The sequence below is a fragment of the Plectropomus leopardus genome, chromosome 4 (assembly GCF_026936395.1).
Source record: "Plectropomus leopardus strain MGB_pleo_1.0 chromosome 4, ASM2693639v1, whole genome shotgun sequence".
In the NCBI taxonomy this organism is placed as follows: domain Eukaryota; kingdom Metazoa; phylum Chordata; class Actinopteri; order Perciformes; family Serranidae; genus Plectropomus; species Plectropomus leopardus.
In genome coordinates this window covers 22,718,413-22,739,151 of record NC_142179.1, presented here as the reverse complement: position 1 = coordinate 22,739,151, position 20,739 = coordinate 22,718,413, and the positions used below count along the sequence as shown (strand labels likewise).

Here is a 20,739-nt window from a genome sequence, read left to right as displayed (position 1 = left end):
TACAGAATTGGCCACTAACCTGCACCTTCTGATATTTAAAGAATAAATAGCAGCACCAAAGGCAGAAGGTCAGTTATTAATTATCCAGCAAGCCTGTGCCTCATACCCAACAGAGCAGGAAAAGTCTATGCAGTCACTCAAGCAAACAGTGTTTTGCTCTGTGGAATAGTACACTATTGATAATTGGCCACATAAATTGGAGGATGCAAAGACCATAACTAAGCTATTTGGCCTGTTTAACATTTGAATTGTGCATAATAGCACATTTTTTGTCATGTTTATTTTGATGGAAACAATCATTTGTACTGTAACAAATAACCCAGTTATTTCCTATTTTCTGTTTTAACACTGTTGGTATCATTTTCAAGTTATTCCACTCAGCCCACCAAAATCTGGTTAAGCAGTTTGCACCCACGCACTCTCGTGTGTGTGAGTAAGGCAATCTCTCCCTGTGTGTGTATGTAGTGCATGCATGCTTTTCTGTGCATACAGGTGATAGTGTTCTACCTTGCAGCTAGTCTGTGCTCTCCACTTAGTGCTGTGAGGATGAAGTGCTGCCTTCCCGGAGGGGACATATTCAATGATTTTTAGACAGTGCCTTGGGCTGCCCTCCAAACCACAGAGACCAGCAGCAGTCACTGAAAGCCAGCGTCTCCTGGCTCTCCTGTCATCCTGAGTTGTGCCTGTCAAACTGTTTTACTTATACGCTGTCTCACAAGGTCCAACTCAGTGTCATTTAATAATTTCCCCACTGTAAACATTTTCAAATGCAAAGGCTCCATACACTATAGATTTGTTTAGTTTGTCTTAAATAGCTAGCTTGGCAAGGTTGTGTTGGAATGTTTTTTGCTACCGTTGGCATGGCAATATTCATTTTATGTACTGAAAAAAAACAGTGTGCTATACCAGAGTGACTCAATTACCTGGAACATTGTGTACTTGTATACACAGCAAATGAGAAAGTAAAAGATTTAGCTCATCATCAGTGTCTCACAGCCCTAACACACTGCCTTAATATTGGCACAAAACAGCCTTCTTAGGCCCCTTTCCCATCGCACAAAAACCTTATAACACCATTGACTGTATAAGTAATGGATGTATCTACTGTGACATTACCCACTGGTTTGAGGACTGTCATTTTGAAGTTTGGAATTTGCTATTTTGGCCTCTGTTGTTTTGGGTTTTTGGAGCGAAAAGTGACCATTGGTGGACAAGAGGGTGTAGTTGTGGAGGAGCAAGGGGTGGATGGGATTCTTGACTGAAAGCGATACCTCCCTGATGGCGTGTCACTTAAGCGGTCCCACCTTTAAATATTTGGGCCTTCATAAAATATAAACAGATAACTTATTTAAAAAAAAATAAAATCCCCCCTGTACAGTTGTCATGAATGTTAAAATTAACACATTTTTTGCACCAGGCTGTGAAAATGTATTAATTCTGCTGTTCAGTTGGGTATTTTAACATGGGGGTCCATGGGGATATAGTCTGTTTTGGAGCCAGCTTCAAGTGGCCAAACAGTAAACTGTCTTTGTTTTGATTTTGGCACTTCCCGTTTGCTTTATTTTTCAGCAGCTGAGGCTGCCACTTGAATAGCACCCGCTATAACCTGGATTTTGTATTTAGTGAGAAAGGGTGCAATCATCATTGAGTCCCGAGACATAACTTTGCAGTAGTCACTGGTAGCTCATTTTTTCCCCTTTTGCGACACCATTGAATGACACCAAGAACTAACCACCATAATGTTTTCACTGGCTTCCATGCTGCTTTCTGGTGTCGCTAACCTGATTTCTGGTGCTATGGTCAAGTTAAATGTGACACATGACACATAAAAAATAAAATAAAATGAATGAATAGAAAATAATACAGAAAGGCTTACTCATCTACTTCAGAGGTGTGTACACAGGCCTAGTCTACTGGTAATGGGAAAGGAAACTATTACCTGGTTATCAAGTCTCCCTGCATATATAAATGTTCATTTCAATGGATAAAGTATATTCCTAACAGTGTTTTTCTCCCTTTTCCCCACACAGGTCCCTGCCATCCAAACCCTTGCCACAACAGAGGAACATGTGAGATCAGCGAGACCTACAGGGGCGACACCTTCATTGGTTACGTCTGCAAGTGTCCACCAGGCTTTAGTGGAGTTCACTGCCAACACAGTGAGTTGGACCACCACTTTCTTAAAGACTTTGAAGCACTTCTTACAAAATCAAGAGTTTCTAGGTTTTTTTTGACAATCCCTGTCTTCCATTACCACATTTCCATGAAGTAAGAATTGTCTGTTTGATCTGTCAGACTTTCTCAACGCAAATAACGACCTTGAGCGGTGAATAAATGTCGAACAGCTGACAGGAAGTAAATCGCTGTTGAAAGGACAAGTTCAGCAAAATGATAGTGGGTTTGCTAGAGAAAAGAAAATGCTGAACTGGCTTTCTTTTGTTGAGCATGCTCTTAATAAAGGTTAGTGTCAGAAGGTTTTTGCTGCCTATGAGATAATACTTCACGTTAGTCCAGGGGCATTGTTCTCAGGCCCAGAACAATTTATGCTCTATCTTTAAACGGCCTTCTGAACTCTTAAGCTTCTAACGCCCTAAAACTGGGCACAAGGGTAATCCCCAATGTGAGGTGCAAGTGAATGTGGGTGTGACCAGCACTTGAAACTATTACATGGACACCATGCAAGTGTCACTGCAACTGTGTGAGTCGTCTGCTGGCTTTGCAACATGATAATTAGAGTTCTTACTAGTGTATTTTGATGTTATTGAGGACATCAGACAGAAAGTAGAAAGTCTTGGGAAATCAGCAACATTGCTTTTCTTGTCCATTGATTATTGCTGCAAAGCTTTTCCCAGACTTCCTCCTGAATCTCCACAACAGACAACAGAGCTGTTTGATTTTATAACTGTTCACGGCAACAACAAGGAGCAGACAGAGTGAGCTGTTTTGATATTTCAGAAAGTCAAGTTACTTTTTATTTCCTTCTGAGGCCGTCTGTCTCCCTTTTTTGACTGTTCTCAGCAGTTTTGAAGTCAGTTTCACAGCAGCGTCGAGGCTTGCTTATGTCAGTATCACTTCCAACACCACTTACTAGAAAAAGTCTGGCAGGAAGTAAAACCTAGGTAACATGTTAATTAATCTGAAATAGAAAACAGGTGGAACCAACATAAGCCAGCAGTGGAAATACACAGGTATAGCTTCAAATCTTGACATTATTATCTCGCCTTAAAAAACCTTGTGCATTTTGCATTGAACCAAGGATTTGGAAACAGCATGTAGGTCTTCATCTGTAAGTGCTAAATCTTGCTAAATCCTGCAATATGATATAAAGGCCAAGTCCTGTGGCTGCCCTGTCTGTGTGTGTGCTTGGCTGAGCATTGCATTAGCCTGCACAGCACAGTTGTCCTTCATTTCATCGCAGGTGTGCTTCTAAGTAATGGATTTAATGTATCATGGTGCAAACTGTGTGGCGAGATGGATCATTATTGGTTTAATAGAGGAAGAGGGATAAACATGCGGAGAGAAAGAGAGACGTTAACCAAGGAAACCATTTATATGTCTCCTAACTCTGCCACACTTACACCAAGGTTAAAGAAGACAGTGATTTAGTGGTAAAAAGAAAAAGATAAGTCAATGCACAGTAAGTCATAATTTATTTATCCATTTTTTCCTATTTAATGAAAACTCACAAAACATGCAATGAAATAGAGAAGTCGCTATATCAATGCTATGTCATTGTGTATGTCTCCAGCCAGAATGGTGAGCAATTGGCTAATGTTCATGTCATAATTCAGTTATTGTTTCCTATTAAGCCCTTAGGGTGGTGAGAAACTGATTCGATATGGGCTGAATACACATTAATGTCTGCCAATTTCCCTTGCCGTCATTACAGTTGAATGGAAGAGAGTGGGTGTGAGAGAGACAGAGGGAAAAAGAGGAAGAATTTTCTATCTGAAGACATTACTAATCAAATCTAGTGTCTGGATAATTCCTGCAATTATATGATAAAGGCATATAAGCAATTGTTCCTTTAGAATGGCAGCTTAGCATGCTTTGTTATGGTATGGCGTTGCCTTTTAATGGATGACAAGCTCATTGAAGAGGATAAAAAATGAGGGGGAAAAAATTGGCTGAGAAATCTGTAAGAAACCAGACAACACAAAAACAAGGGGCGTTTTAATCCTGCTGAACAATCTGTCCTTATGTCTGTTATTTTAATGAATATCGCGCAATTTCATGGGTACATAATGATGCACCTCTTTCGACTGCTGATGGCAGCTCAAACTTGTTCAGAACTTTTTGGTACTGCATCTGTGAATATGAGGAATTTATCAACATATTTATTAGCCCTTCTTATAATAGGTTCACAGCTGTAATAACAGAATGTCCAGTGCTTGGAAGTGCGTACATCTTTAAATCGGAATCAGGATGCAATTAAATGCAGTTATGCTCTATCTAATCCAGTGTTTTATATCAGTGCTGGCCCACATCAATGTTTGGTTTTATACATAATGTTTACTTAACAGATGTATAGATAACTTACGTGTGGGCCGGCCCAGGATTTTTAGTGTTGCTCTTTCTATCTCCGTGCTCTCTCAGTGCCAAATCCAATTTCACACCTTTGAATGTTATCCTAAATACATGTACTACATATTCTGCCTGTTAAACGGGTTTTATGAAGCACAGCCTGGAATGATGTCGCACATGGACAGCTAGGACAAGTACAAGCTATTTCAGACGTCTTTGATGGGCAGATACTGTATGCATTTCAAGTTGTCGACTGCTTTGTTTTGGGCTGTTTGGGGTTTTTTTTTAGCACACAGCCATCAAGACTGAACTTAAAGTGTTGTGATTTCTACATTCAGAGCAGGCGTCAGATAATCACAGCTGAAGGTGCTGGCAGTGTGCAGTCACAGCAGCCATTAAAAGTAAATGTTTCATCAGTTTGATTTATCTTTGCCACTTTTTCCGTAACTAAATCTCACAGGTTTTTCTGTTTGCTTTTGCATGTTGCATTAATAATGTGCTTGTACTGAATTGGTCAGAGCATTGAAATAAAGGGGACCTATTATGCTTATTTACAGATTTAAACTTGTTCTTGTAAAAACTCAAAATACATGTTTACTTGCCTTCATGGTCAAACAATAGGGCTTTACCTGGGCCAGAATTGTGTCAGTTGAATCAGATTTGGCTGTTATATACGAATATTTAAAATAGTTATTTATTTATTTCCATATGAAGTTTGAAGGTTTGTACAGGTTCAGCTGGACGTCCAGTGTGACAGCGGCATTCATGTAACAAGCTAATGGCACTAAGAACAGATCTACATTTTTTGCCATCACTAGATATCACACAAAGGCCAGAGACTGTGTCATATAAGTTGCTGTGAGCTGTAAATTTACCATTTCTAAGCAGAAGAGAGAAGACAATGTTATCTCAGAGCCTTACAGTGCAGAGTCTCTTCCTCTGTGCCGCTTCATCGCCTCAGCTGCAGCCTCTTCTTAAGAGTAGTGCCAAAGTCAAGAGCACTCACTCCGCACCGAAGATTGGGGAACAAAACGTCCCCACAAGCATACTGCAAAACACAGTGACTAGCAAATGAAAAGAAAAAAAGCACTGCTCGACTTGAAGCAATCTCGGTTTTCTGAGGGCTTTCTGACTGATGATTTGAATCTCCATCTTTCAAGGGGCAACCCTATCAAACAACAAATAATTTTTAATTTAAAAAAAAAAAAAAATGTATTTTACCATTTCTGAGACACTCCATTCTAGCACCTGTCTCTTTAAGCCCCCCTCCCGAAAAAAACCCAGTCTGCTGATTGGTTTTCATTTCTGTCTCTTCCACATCTCAGTGTCTGTAGCTGGGGAATGACTGTTACGGACATTAGTGGCACTTTCTACAATGAAGGATCAACAATAAAAGCTGTTAAAGAAAAAGCTTCACAACCAGACCTGTTCCAGCACGAATATAGTCCAAAATTCTGGAGAAATTAACAGCATCGGCAACTGATATTCCATGTTTCCCCGGCGTTAGTGTGTTGCGACATGTAGCAGTGTAGGCTTGGTAATGTAAATACTTGCAGTATAGCATGCTTGGAGCAAAAGACCATATAAAGAATCAGCTGTTTACTGGTGTCAGCTTGTCTTTGAAGTTAAAAAAGTCAGTTGTAAATAGAGTATTGAAAATGGTTTGAGAGGTTTGTGTTCACATGAATTACTCTTACATAAATTAATCTCATAATATGAAACTTTGGCCACCTTTAATATGAACATCCAGCATTAGAACATAATATATGACAGAAAATGAGGAAAAGTATAAAAGGTCCCCCTTAAGGTTTTACTTTTGAAATGATAATCAGAGAAAATGTGAGTTTGAAATCAGTTTCAAAGTCTTACCGCCGACAAATAAGACGGGGTTAATATGGGGCTAATGTCACGGTTTTTATTATTAGAGGCCTTATTATCACACAGTCATTCATCTTTCAAATAGTGTGGCGTCACGTCCCTGTGGTGACAAGAGAACAAGTGCCTTGTTATTGGGCAAGTAGCCAAACATTGTAATGACCTGTCACAGTGTGAAGATTGGGACTGATTGCCTCAGTCGTCATGAGGTTGCAGATTTTTTTAGGGCACACATTCTCAGCCTGTCAAGGACAAATGAAGTATAAAGGATTTTTATTGGGGCTGTGTTTTATTTTTCTGCACAGAAATTTGCTGTAAATGTCTCACTGTAAACAGTCATGTGTAATATTTTAATTTAGTTTTAAGCAGTAAAAGTAAATCACAGCTTTGAAATTTGGCAGATTAGATGAAGATATGTCACCTGCTTTTCTCTTTGAGCAGGAGCTCTTGATCACAATTTTCTGCAGCTTCTTCTTCTTTACTCCCTCTCAGAGATGTTGGTTTTTGTCTTACTCCTTTAAGCTCTCACTCAGGGAGACTGTATGTTGAGCTCACTGGCAATCACAGAGAAAGTTAAAAGTGTTTCCAGATAGTATGAGCCAGTGTGTTCAGGCTGGTGGTTACATATGCGCAAATGTACACAGGCATTGTCAAACTCTATTTTTCTTTTCACGACCTGCGAGTCCTTGGAGGAGATTCTATCTCGCTCTTTGATCAATACATGTCTTTGCCTTTCTTTCTGAAACACACCGGTTTAGCAGGATTGATTGAGGCTAAATGTAGGATGTGTGAGATCTTTTTTTAAACTGTGGTCCTGTATTTGATCATGTATTGACAGTTGCTATCATGCTGTATTAGCCCTGCTGCCTCCACAGCTCCTTGCCACAGGATAATCAGCCAGTGTTTATGGCCGTGGCCCGATGTAAAGCCGCAAGGAGCCATTACTGTTTGTCAATTCACCTGGGGCAGATCACACACTGCCTTTCATCAGCAGAAGAGAAAGAGAGCGACTCCATAAGGACTCGCTCTGTGCTTACCCTTGATACCACATTTAGGGCTGCATTAGTGACCTGTTAAGTGCATTTTTCAGCTGGAAAGGAGGTATCCAGTAGCTCCTATATTTTTTTTCTTGTTTATTTTTTCCTCTCTAATATTTCATCAGGCCCTCTGACTCCTCGCCTTCTTGTGGGTTTTTATGGAGCGTGAGCAAGAGCAATAGAGATCTGACTTATTTTCCACTGGCATCTGTTTGTGCTCAGTTTACTGTGTATGGGCACGATGACGGCATAGACAATAGCACTGCAGCCCGAGGCGGCATGAATGAGCAACAAAAGGACAGTGCTTATGTACATTTTAACCGTTAAACATTTGACTACAACAATAGACTCTATTTGTCAGGTACAAGGCAGAGGCAGAGGTCTGGCAGTTTTCCCCGGCACCTCCTCCGCCCCTGTGAACACCCACCACTTCACTTTACCAGCACACCTCCAAGTGGTTACCTGCACCTCTTCATGCGAGAAATGACTTGCCCTTCTCAAACCTGCCACTGCCTCACAGGAGGTGACTTTGTAACAGCGGATCTTGGGTTTGTTGTGATGGCAGGGGGAGGGAGGGAGGGAGCGCTTGTTAGCCAGCATATCTTCCACTGCTCCTGTGGAGGCCACTGAGAGAGGACAGCAGGGCGGGGTGGGGAGAGATTGGTGGGCTTGTGGTTTTATGCTCCCTCTCACCGTGATTGAGGCAGTTGTTATCTCCGTCTCACTGCTAGGCTGCACGGGTAAAATCACTCCAGCAAAGATCACAATGCCATATAATCCCATTCTTATTTGTTCCATTGAATGCTCAGTAGGCCTACTTCCCAAAAACATGTATTCTGCTAAATCTATAATGTTTATTTCCGTTAACAGTCTTGCATACAGATAAGTTTAAACATGCTCTGTATATGCTAGACTGTTCAAGAGCTGAGCATAACAATGAATAATCGAGATGTGGATTTTACTGCACGAGTTTTGTGATAAATCTTAATGGATGTTTTGCTATAGTTTTGTTATTGTTAGGAATGGACCCTTGTGTCTTTAATTCATTAAGAGTTATTTCCATTATTGGATTCTTTGTTCACTATGGACACATTTGAGAGAAACAAAGTTTTTTTCCTGAACTCTATAAAACATTGGGTGAGTAATTCATATACCAATGATAATTTTGGAGGGTGAAGTTTTCCTTTATATTAACATCTATGAGCATGAAACAGTTTTTGCAAGAGTTTACACCTCATCAAAAATGATAGCATCATCACTGCTGTCGCTGCTCCTCTGGCAGTACAGAGGGTGCCAAATGTGAACTAAATTACTATCTGTTTGTTCCTTCTGTTCATAATTATTTTTGTAGGAAGGATAACAGTTCTCAACCAGAAAATGGACCCATATTTCCAGCAAATTGCCACTGTGTCCAAAATATCAGCTTCCTATTCATCTCAGCGGTGAAGCTCCACAAAGTGCGGTAGCTATTTTGTTTATAGCTCTGGGGAAAAGTTGCTCATGTACAGAAATCCACTTACTGTCTTAGATCATTTAAGCAGTATAGCTGAATTGTGTTTTAGGGGCGGATTTTCACTTCACAAGTTTTTGGGGCAGGCTTAGCTAACTGGATTAAGATTGATTTAAGTACGACTTTAAGTTAGCAAAAGAAAGTTTATTAAAGAAAAACTTTTCCATGGTAAATGGGTGGAAGCTGTACTTTGTCCACAGAAAGTTAACCTATTTTCAAAATAAACAGAGGCATCGGTTTAGTCATAGTGCCTGAGGTCTGTTCTATTAGGTATAAATCTGCCTCGGTTTAACAGCCTCTGGGTTACAAGAGTTGGGAAGTTTCACTGAAATTATGCTAATTTGCACACCACTTTTATTTTTATATGCATAAATTAGCATGGGTAACGTTTAACGCCAGTTTGTTTTCTTAGAGTAATTTATACCTGTTTTTAAAATTAGGCCTTCTCCTTCTGCTCATCCTCTCTTCTTTCTTTGGGTCAAAAGCTTACATTATGTGACTGTGTTGCATTATTTCAAACTAACCATCTGTAGTGGCAGCATATCAGTACAGAACTATTCTATAGTATTTATATAGCTTATGTTCAAAATAGTATCCAAGGTGAAATTCTTACAAAACCTCCACTGTTTATCTTGTGAGCAAAGATTTGCTCCTGCTAGAGTTTCCCAAGGTCATCATTGTATCACAGAACTAAAAATGTGCCCCACTACCTGAAGTGCCTTCAGAGCTTTTGTGAACACTAGCAGACTCAAGGCTCTCCCCACAGCTCCATTACTGTGATGTAGAGCTGTGTGGAGGACAAGGCCATTTCCAGACACCCTCTCAGCATTACATTCACAATCCCACAGCCCACCCACTGCTCGCAGTCTGTGGCTAGAAAGCTGCATTTACAGGAAGAGATGAGTGTAGAGAATCCTGGGGGAAGGGTCCATAGTCCACCAAACATCCAAAGAAGCGACCACAATCACACAGCCAAGCCGTCAGACGCCAATGATCAACAACTCATGGAGAGCCAGTGAGTGTGTCTCGGAGTGTCTCTCAGGACTCTGTGCAAGATCAAAATGGAAAGATGGATATGCTTGTGGGCCAGCTGTTGTTTTAGTTAAACATTTGCTCTTTCTTTCTTCAAAGCGCCCCACATTTGTGTCACTGGAAACAGCAGAGCACCTATTTATGTGGCAGTTCAGTCATAATCTGGTGTGTAAATGTGGCCTTTAAAGGACTTTTATGTATTTACTGTTTTGTCTAGAAAGACACTGGTTTCTTAAATGGCTTTAACACTACTAATGTGATATTTAATAAGAAAGCAGCTGCAGAGGAGAAGAATGAGAATCAAAGAAAGTATAAAACAAGTTGTTAGCATGTCATACATGAATTGTTCCCTTTCTTACTGCTTCTGATGAATATTGTGGAAGCTGATGTCTGCAGTTTCTAGAATTTAGCCAGTGTACTTCAAAGATGCTTAATTATTTCCATTGTTGGGCTAGCGGAGACGCGTCTGGCATTTTATTCTAACAGGGAGTTTGCATTCTGCTGGTAAGGAGATTTCAGCTGAATCCAAAGTAGGAGACACTCTTGCCCACACTGACTGCTTTATGTTGTTTACATGTTTTTTTCTGGCTCAAAAACATTAGCAAAGGTGTGTTTGCCACACTGTGTTGCCCTGACAAAGGGCTACATACCGCAAGGACACAGGCGTCATGGTTAAAGGCATTAATTTCCTATGTTCTGGAAGTTGTACAGCATGCCTACAGGACTTCTTGTGTGCCACTGCAGAAGTTGTAAGAATTTACTGTACCCATGGCATTGTGTTGTGGTGTTGTGGTGCCAGTCTTAGTGAGATATGCGTCACTGCCACTTTCCACATTTTTTTCTGTCTTACCCAGTGTAGCTGTAGGCTGCATTTGGGGAGCATGTGCTTGGTGTTTCCACCACTCGATATCCCAGATGAGGGATGCCCACCTTTTCCAGTCAGCTGCATCTTTTGGGTTGACATGTGCAACGTCCTTACATTGATTAATTTTTAGCATCTTGAAAAGCTGGCAAGATTGTGGTAGTGTCTGGCGTATTACCTTGATATAGCACTGGTGTCTGGCAGCACTTGCTTTATATATTTCATACAATATATTATCTTGTTTCACCATTTTATTGGAGCATCATCTCATTGGAAAGTCTCAGTACTCTCACACTACATTGTTGAAGGGCAACACTGTTCATGTCTCCTTGCAGTGTGTCTCAAAGGGCCCTCTCCATACATACAGAATATGTAGGTGGGTGATAAAATGATCTTGCAGTGTTTTTCAGCTCTCGACTGAGCCATGACCATTACTGGATACACAGTAAAGAAATCATCTTTCAGTTGACTATGAGATAGTATAAGCTGCAAAGGAGCAGGACCAAATTTTTCACACGCGCTTTACATTTTTGTCCTTTTTCCCACGCAAGCATTTTATATTTGGCCACACAATCAACTGAATAAATGTCTTAAGAATTTAATCAAGGTAGAATAAAGAGTATAAAGGCAGTTAATGGATATTAGCTGTTGCAACAATAGATCTACTTAGCAAGGCCCATCTACAAACTGCAATACAGTTTATGTTACATGGTAAATGGTATACTATAATTTACTTTCACTGTTTGGCCTTTTACGTACTTATGTGGTGGCTTGGCTTGAATCGGCTGGACTCAGCGTGTCACTCCAGTGTAGGCTACCAGCTTAAAGGTGTGTCTGTAACCAATGATGCATTTGTGCTTTTGAACCAACGCTAACATTTTTCCGGCTGTCCTGCTTGTGTTTTTTGTTGGGTTTTCTATTGGGTTCTATTGGATTAAGTCAGAGTTTGTTTATCGTCACTCAGCACTCTGTGAATGTATGCAGGAAGGCTCAGAGGCTTAGGTAAAGTGCCTGTTTACTGCAATGGAACAATGCTCCACCACTTTTTTCTCTAAGTGTGGAAACAGAAAATCTGCGATAAGATAATCCAGTCGAAATTCCTATCCATTTTTCAAGCGCTTGAAGATTCAACCATCGCAAATGTCGCGCAAGAAAGCCAATAAAAACAAATGGAATTGTCAAAAATTTCAAATTGATGTTGAAGGCGTGTTGATTGATTCATGAAATTAACCCATGCATTGGGTAAAAAGAGGGAAAATATTCCATCTTAAAAATAGCAGGTAGCTTTTTAAGTGGCATAAAAAATACAATTATTTGCAAGCATGAAATATGCTACACTGTTTTGACCCCTTCTGTTTTTGTTCATAAATACTGATGACAAAGCCCATCTGACATTGTACAACCCACTCCCCAACTCCAGAGATGGTCCATTTGGGGTGCGACCCCACACAACTGAGCACATTTAAACTTGTAATGGAAAACGCAAATCAATGTGGAACAGTTTGACTCAGCACGGTGAAAGTTGCCAATGGTGTGTGTGTGTGTGTGTGTGTGTGTGTGAGAGAGAGAGAGAGAGAGAGAGATCATGCATCCACAAAGTGAAGATGGTCTGGTCAAAGTTCAGTGTTATACTTCAAATGTCTATTTTCTTGGGTATCCTGCTGCCCCTGTCTCCATCCCAGGAGGAGCTGACCCTATCCGGCTTCTGTCAGAGGGCATTTAGGATAACAAGCTAGGGAAACAAGCTAGAATATAGGTGTTTAGGGCCACATTTTTTTCCTGTGCCACTGACACAGATATTTTCTTTAGCCTTCTAGACAGCACCTTGAGCTTGACAGATCAAAACTGACCCTTTTTACCTCAAGTTTATTGAATACATAGACTGTAACCAGACACTATTTACCAGGATCCATCTGTGCTTGGCACTGATCTCGTCAGCCTTGGCCTCATGCATGCTCTCACACCCTTATCTGTCAGTACTCTGACTCATCATTGATAATATAAAAATGATGCATCACCTTTTCCATATGCCTTCAGTAAGCACTCAGTTCTGCAAATTCCACCAAATAAAAACTGCTGTAGAAAGACACTTTCAGTAAGATGACCTTTTCTTTTTTTGGCAAGCTGGTGCTTTGCTAGCAAAATCACAGGCAGGACAGTTTTTTTGTTTTTTTTTACACAATGCATCTTTGCTGTTAAAACCAAATATAATGGCGCAAAAATGCCTTTAGGTAGTGGAAGCTATATAAAGTGGTCAGACTGCTGGCATAAAGTGCAGTCTTGTTAGGCTTCTAGGGAAAGGCCAGCACTCATGAAAAAATGTCAAATGTCAAAAGTGCTTCAGGAGAGGTTTTGTTGAAGCCTAGAATCCTTCAGTTATGCTGGTGGAGAAAAAAGGAGAAAATGATGAGAAACAAAAGCCTTGGAAATGTGTACTTTAGATGTTATGAAGAAAAACAGTAAGAAAATAATAAGATGAGAATTGCCAGAAAAAGGGAGTGTGGGTGTATTAGTTCAATTTAGGTTGCTTTTTTCCCCTCCCTTATTCCAAGTCCCTAAGCACCCATTCACCTGCTTTATCCTTCCTGTGGAGGAGTTGTAGAGAACGAGCTGTTACCAGGGCTTAATTGTGTAAGGCCCCTTGGACACTTGAGCTTTGCTGTCACCTCCTCGCCTCTGCAGTAAGGATGGACCCGCTGGCAGATAGCCAAAGCATAAAGAGAGATGCATTTCCAAATCCCAGGTGGCAAAAAAGGCCTAGACTCAGTCCTGCCCAGGGCTTCTAGCCGGCATTGCAAGCCAAAGCAGAGCACTGATAAATGTTCAGCTCAACTACACAGTGCTTCATTAATTAAGTATGGCCAATGTATAACCAAATTAGCATCAGTGTTGTTTTACCACACACTGACTTCAATGTGCTGGGTCATGGGAATGTGCGCTTTGAACACAGGATTTTCGCTGATGTCCAGCATGGAGATCTTATATTTTAATTCCTCCTCTTATTTAATCATCAATATGACTCAGTGTGGCAGAAAATGGTATAGATGTGTGAATGGCCGATGAATGGGAATGATGGCACCTTTTTTTTGTAACCAAAATTTAATTCAAGGAACCATTCAAGGAATCTCTCCTAGACAGATAAGGCCAGATCAGAGAGAGGGTCAGCAAGGAATTGAATTAATAAAATCAGTGTGAAATTACTTTCTGTTGAAACTGCTGAAGCATCTTAATTTTGCAGCACTATCAATATTAAACTCTGCATAACTTATTCAGAGTCTGACCCTTATTAAAAACCCTTTTTTTGTAGTGGATACAATTTTAAATATTTGGTCATGATGCAACTTTTTCTTCAGACATTACATTTTAAAGTGAATTTATTAAGACCCTCTTATCTATTTATATTTATGTTGATTTATTTGATTGTAAAGTCTTCACAACATGGGGTGAATTGCCATTATATTTTGTCATCAGAGGATGAACCCTACTGACTTTGTTAATCCCCTGAGTCTTCTTCTCGCACCATGATAAGGTTGACATTTGTGGGTCAGATTGAAAAATCTTGAACTGTTTGATGGATTGTCATACAATTTGCCAAAGATATCCAAGATCCCTCAAGGATAAATTTGATTGGCGTTGATTGACTTTTTACTTATCCAGTGAAAATTCACTCCATGGATTGTCACTAAATGTGGTACAGACATGGTTCCAAGATGATGTACTCTAATGACTTTGGTGTTCCCCTTGACATTTTCATTGAGATATCTTGACAACTAATGGATGGATTGACATTAAATTTAGTGCATTTTTCATGCTCTCCAGAGGTTTGAATTGTAATATCTTGACATCTTATATATCACCATTATCAGGTCAAAATCCTTTTTTTCTATTGAATTAAGTCTTAATACCTTCAAAGCCGATGCCATGTTCATTGCATTTTTACCCCTTTTTAGTGCTAATTAGCAAACAGCTAACAAGCTAAACCAAAATGTCCAGAGTATGTCTAGATGTCAGAGCCCAAAATGTAATTAGGCGGTGAGTAGTGTCAAAAATAATATATAGTATTTATATTTGTTGTGTGTTAACATATCGGATAGTCAAATACTGTTGTCAGGTAAGATAAGACATGTCTTGATATCCATATTTTCCACCACATTAACCCCACATTAGGTCCTTGCTTGCTCTTTGGCCCTCACGTTCCTCCACTTTCTTGCATCTCATACCATATGAGTGTCTCTTAAACATTCTAGTAAGTGTACCTCGATGATGTTAGAGAGCTTGTGGATCACACTCAGTTGTCCCGAGGTAGATAAGTATTCCCCTCACACATCTGCTGTGGAGGCTCCATCTGTAAGCTTAAAATGACACTTAAGGCTTTCCTCCAAGTGTCATTCTGCCTCGGAGCTGAGGGCTCTTCACATTCTGCACACCCCAGCTTCGGCAGAGCCCCCGGTCTGCATGTCTTCAAAATGATGAGTGTTTTTCTTCTCAGATACTCAAAACCTCTCTGCAATGCATCCTAAGATACCTTTTCAAGGGCTTCTGGAGTGCTGCTGCGAATAACTTCTCAGTGGGCTAATCCCACTTCAAATAGCACGTCGTCCAACAGTATTCTTAATCCTGAATTCACAGATTCATGCATCATCATATCCCTTGGAACATACAGCATGTACCACTGTGAAAACTAACCTGCATGCAAGAGGAGGTTTTAGAAATGTCTGCACAGGGAATCAGTGAAATCAATACTCGTGCTAAGCCTTGTTATGTATGACTGCGGCTGAGACATATCACTGCTAAAACACATTTCAAGGCTGCATCTGTTGCTGTTAAGTCTCTCTTTAGACTAGTTGTGTGACTCCATCAGACTCTGGGAAGGAATCCTGTTTCATGTGGTGATAGTCACTTCAGTGGCATGGGTTAGGCAAGGATAGATTGACAGGATAGATTGACAGTGGAGACAGGCGTTTCCGTGTTCCATCTTCCATCTTTGACTCAACTTGGAGAGACAGGTCTCGTCTTGGCCTTGTGTAGCCTGGACTCGACACATTTCACTGCACCAGGACCTGTCAAATACAACATCCAAGGCTGCTCATATACCAAGCTGCAGCTCTGAGGATGCGTCGGCACTTCTTTATGTACAGTAGCATTATAGAACTATCCAAACTGGAATACACTAGGTCTGTTGTACGACTTAATTTTTACCTTTTCTTTAATGAATTGATTGGTTGACTGTTACTTCTGGATAAACTAAAGTCTACTCTACCTGGTGGCGTTTTGTGTCCATTTAATATTGTTTTCCCAATTTTTTCCTATTATGTGCATATTTATTAAATTCTTTGTAATGGGAGCCCTGCGTATTTACACTATGCTACAGATACCGAAGGGCTGAGCATCTGTTCTGCACTGAGTTGAGCACATTTGGCATTTTTCTGGCTGCCAAGAGTTGAAAGGTGTTCAGCTATGAGTAAAACGCTGTGCTTACCGCTCTCACTTTTGACCCAGCCATTCGATCAAAGTGGAGGAGAGATTAAACAAATACCAGGAAAACAACCATCAACAACACCAATAGAAAATAGCCACATAGACCAGTGGGTCTGTCCCCTCTCCCTACGTGCTACAGCCTTCCCTATATCCAGAGCAAGGCCAAAGCAAGTACACCACCTTGTGCTGACATTTCTCCCCCCATGGATATTCTGTGTTGTAGCACCCAGACGCAACCACAGCATATCAACTGGAAATATGCTGTCCCTCTAAAGACACTGCTCTAGCACTCCCAGCTTTCAGTCTAGAAAAAAAATGTTGGACACATGGCCTCTCATGACATTAACACCAGCGGCTGTCAAATCAAAAGACTTTGGTCATACACACATGTTCATGCATGTGTAATTTGTCTACAGTATACACTAAAGCTTATGTGAACATTCAATTACAAAAAAAAAAGAATGCGGAGCACACATACTGGCAGGGGAAATGAGATATGATGTGATAAAATGCAGGTGGGAAAACATTGCATGCATCCGACTTTTGCTGGTAATAAAACCTTCGCTCTGCACATACAGCCTCCTTAGGTGTCCTGTCTTTCCCGCTGAGATGTGAGCAGATGGCTCTTCTATCTCTGCCCTTTTGAGTGGGTTCTGTGTTACATCAAAACCAAAAATGAGAAGGGAAAAGTAATATACACAAAAGAAATGAATAAGCGTGCATCACAGGATAGATCAGCACACTAATAACAGAGGGAATGGACAACAAGATAGCACAAGATTTGCTGATTTCTGTCAAGACTGCAACAGAAACTGTGTTTATATTGTTCCCGTAGTGTTAATACATTATTATTGAGTGCAAAACATTGAATCATGTACAATATTCTGCTCCCTTAAATGAGTCTTGGCGGTCACAGGATGACAACACTAGTAGAGTATGTATGAGCCTTGAACTGATTTGTCCATATGGCCATCAGGTGGATAAATATTCAGAGTGATCTTTATCATCAGACATAAAATTCTCAGAGCATTTTATTAAGGGAGGTTCTAACACAAAAATGTGTTTCACAAAGGTTATGAGTTAATAAAATACATTCCTACATGTCAGACTAGCACTCAAGTAACGTAAATCACTGGCAGTGTGTTTTTCAATATTTACCCATGATAAATCCATTGTATGTGTCCATGGATTGCAATCTTTTTTATTTTTTATTTTTTTTTGTATCATATCCAACATTTGTAACACCAACATGAATCACAGGGCATCAGCAGTATAGCTTGTCCCAGGGGAAACCCTCTCCACTGTAAAAAAAAAAAAAAAGAATGATTACTTCCAAGGATGTACGAGTGGTCAAGGTCAGGGGTTAATTATGTGGCGGGCATAAACAACCGGGTTGTCCACTTCATTTCTGTCGATCGCTGACCGTAAAGGTCAAAGCAGAGCTCCTTGCCTAGATAGAGAGGTCAAGAGGACCAGCTCGCTTACCAAACATGTGAGGGTTCACTGGCTCTGTGACATAAGAACAGATAAGATAAGATGAAACTTCCCCAGGGGGAATCGGTGCATGAGGGCTAAACTGAGTCCAGATGGAGAGATGTAACACGATGAGACATCTCCACATGAAAGTTAAGTCTTGACTAACCTCCAATCGTGTGGCTTACAGTGTCTTGGCAGAAGAAAAAGAAGGCTTTACCCAGATTTACTCAACATCTGACTGTTATTTAATGAAGGAAGTGGGTGAGATGTAGGGGCAATACTGCTGGGACATTACCTTTCATTCTACTAATTAAGTTTGGGGGCTTTACAAGACTGAGAGGATTACAGGCTATTAGCAGGCATTTATTTCAATAATTTGTGTGATTTATGTTGTTGTTTGGGGCCAGTTTAGGCTTTCTGATGCTACTGCATATATAGTTAAGTCCAGCTGAATAGAAAAAAGAAATATGTATTTTTTAAACAAATCAGCCCTTATAAATCAAATTCCCTATGACCCCTATTGAGGATAACAAGAGGACATGCATACTGCCATTGTTTTCATCCTTTTTAAAGATAACTTTTAACCTGAACAGATCCCCTATCTGTTTAAATTGACATAACTTTTCTAGGATGTTGGGATTTATGATTGCTGCCATCTGAAATCACTCACATGCACAGACTTAGTTGACTGGATGTCTAGGAGCCAATCACTGTTTTCCCAAATCATCTAAAGGGGACTGCAGTAGAGCTACGCCCCCTTTTCTTCAACAAGCATAGCAAACTTTGAGGCAAGGAGGAAGCACAAGGCAGGCTTCAGTCTATTTATCATATTGTTAATGTACATATTTTGTTTTTAAACAGTTGTTCAAGTAAACATAAGATGTCATATAACAAATATATAGATATCAAAATATCAGACTGATGGCATTTTCTTAGGATTTTTGACTTGGTCAATCCTGTTTACATAGGGAAATATTGTTGTCAATTTTCCGATGATATAGGCATATTAAAATTCATCTGATAAGTTATGTGCACAGAATAATTATCTCAGGAAGTTTTGAAGATACTGTTTTCTAAACATGCTTCAGAAATGTGGGATATTTTGAGGAGCGATGACAAATATACAAATTATATATTTATGTGATGTGTTTAAAGCATCACTTTGCCAGTTGAATCATGAAGAAAAATTAAATCTGTGTTTTTTTTCTTGGAAAAACTTCACATATTTACTTAAGGTGGTTACTCGCATTCAGATTCTCCACCCATAGGACAGAAAAAATAACATATGATCAAGTCATTTAATAAAATAAAAATGAAAAAGTGCATTTAGAGCAGAAATCCACCATTACAATATTTTTTTCTGTTTTTGTTTTTATTCTCTCTTATCTGACATTGGCTGGTGTCAGTACTCTGACCTCTTGTACTCAAACACCAATTACTGCAGAATGATTTACACTCAGACAGGCACAAACGATTTAATACACACGATGGAATTTCATCATCTTCTTTTTCTCATCTCTGTGGCGCATTTATGGGCTCCATTGTGCAAGATTTGACACAATACCTTTACTGTTGAATGAACTGGAAAACAGATTCATCGGGCTGTGTGTTTGTGTGGCTGTAGCAGGTGCAGGCACTGTAGAGGTCAGTGCAGCCCAGCGGAGAGGTCACAGGTGACCCCCTCCCGATGCAGGTCTGTTCCTGCTCTCTGGACGCGCCGTAGCCAATTTAGCACTCACAGCCGGCGCTCCTTCCTGACACATAGCACTATTCATTGCTCTCATTATTGTCCAACTGAGACACTTTTTAGAGAGCAATAGAAGAGCAAAACCAGGGAGCGAGACGTTCCAGTGGACCGATGAGAGCATGATGAGTGTGGCCAGAGGATGAGCAGATTTATTTTGGGGTTCATAGCCTCAGTTTCTGGAGGCTGTGTCTTTGTGTGAGGGGTTTAAGATGGTGATGATGATATTAATGATGGTAACACAGAGTATATGGTATTAATCTTTTAATGAATCTTAATTTATTTCACAAGAACAACTGTTTAATTTTTTTTTTTAATCACAATGAAATCATGAATATATTCATTAACCCTTTGAAACCTGAGAAAATTGGTTTGACTTTTTTCAAAAACATGGATAGAAAGCAATGAGCAACTTACCAGGACATGGCTTAAACATTTGCAAAACATTAGTGGTAAAAAAGGAAAAGACGCAGAAAAAGCAGAAAAAGAAAGTTGTTTTCAATAGAATTGCTAAAATATTAAGTTTATTGTTACAGCCCAACATTGAGGTCAATGAGAGGCATTTTCGGTACCTGAGTAGTGAAAGTAATATGCAGAAAGAAAAGTAAAAACAAATAAACAAGAAAATAACCTCGAAAATACCCTCCAAAATACATTTTTATATATATATATCTATATATATATAGATATATATAGAGAGAGAGAGAGAGAGAGAGAGAGAGAGAGATAGATATAGATATAGATATATATACACACATTGGTTTTATCTATAACAAAATTGTGAATATATGGTTATAATAATCATGCATAAAGTTTTCTGGATGTTTTTTTGATGTATTAAAAATATTTCCCCTTTTTTAAAAGCTAATTGTCAGGTCATTTCAATGCAGCACAAGAAAACTAATGTCGATCTGGGTTTCAAGGGGTTGATGAGGAAATACATCTACAAGGGACTGACAATGAAACATAACACTGTTCGCATTAGCCCATCAGTAAATATAGTAGAAACTTAACTCTATCATTTGTTCATCTGTTGCTAGTGACAGTACAATCCAATTTTATGCCACTAAATACAGTCTCAGTTGAATCAGCATCGCCCTGGCATGGTTTCAAGAAAAAGTGAACATTATAAGCTCTGCTAAAGTGGTATTATTGGAGAGCCAGTGTGTTGCATTACATTAAATCGTACGCCTTGCAGTTT

The 20,739-nt window shown here is 39.8% G+C and overlaps 1 protein-coding gene across 3 annotated transcripts in view; it reads left to right on the top strand.

Moving 5' to 3' along the window:
* edil3a (EGF like and discoidin domains 3a) overlaps positions 1-20,739 on the top strand; it is a 155,246-nt gene that overhangs the window by 41,383 nt on the left and 93,124 nt on the right. For all 3 annotated transcript variants that reach the window (XM_042488583.2, XM_042488582.2, XM_042488581.2), the window contains one exon: positions 2,031-2,159. In XM_042488583.2, the coding sequence (XP_042344517.1) occupies positions 2,031-2,159 (129 nt within the window). The remainder of the gene's footprint in view (positions 1-2,030; positions 2,160-20,739) is intronic.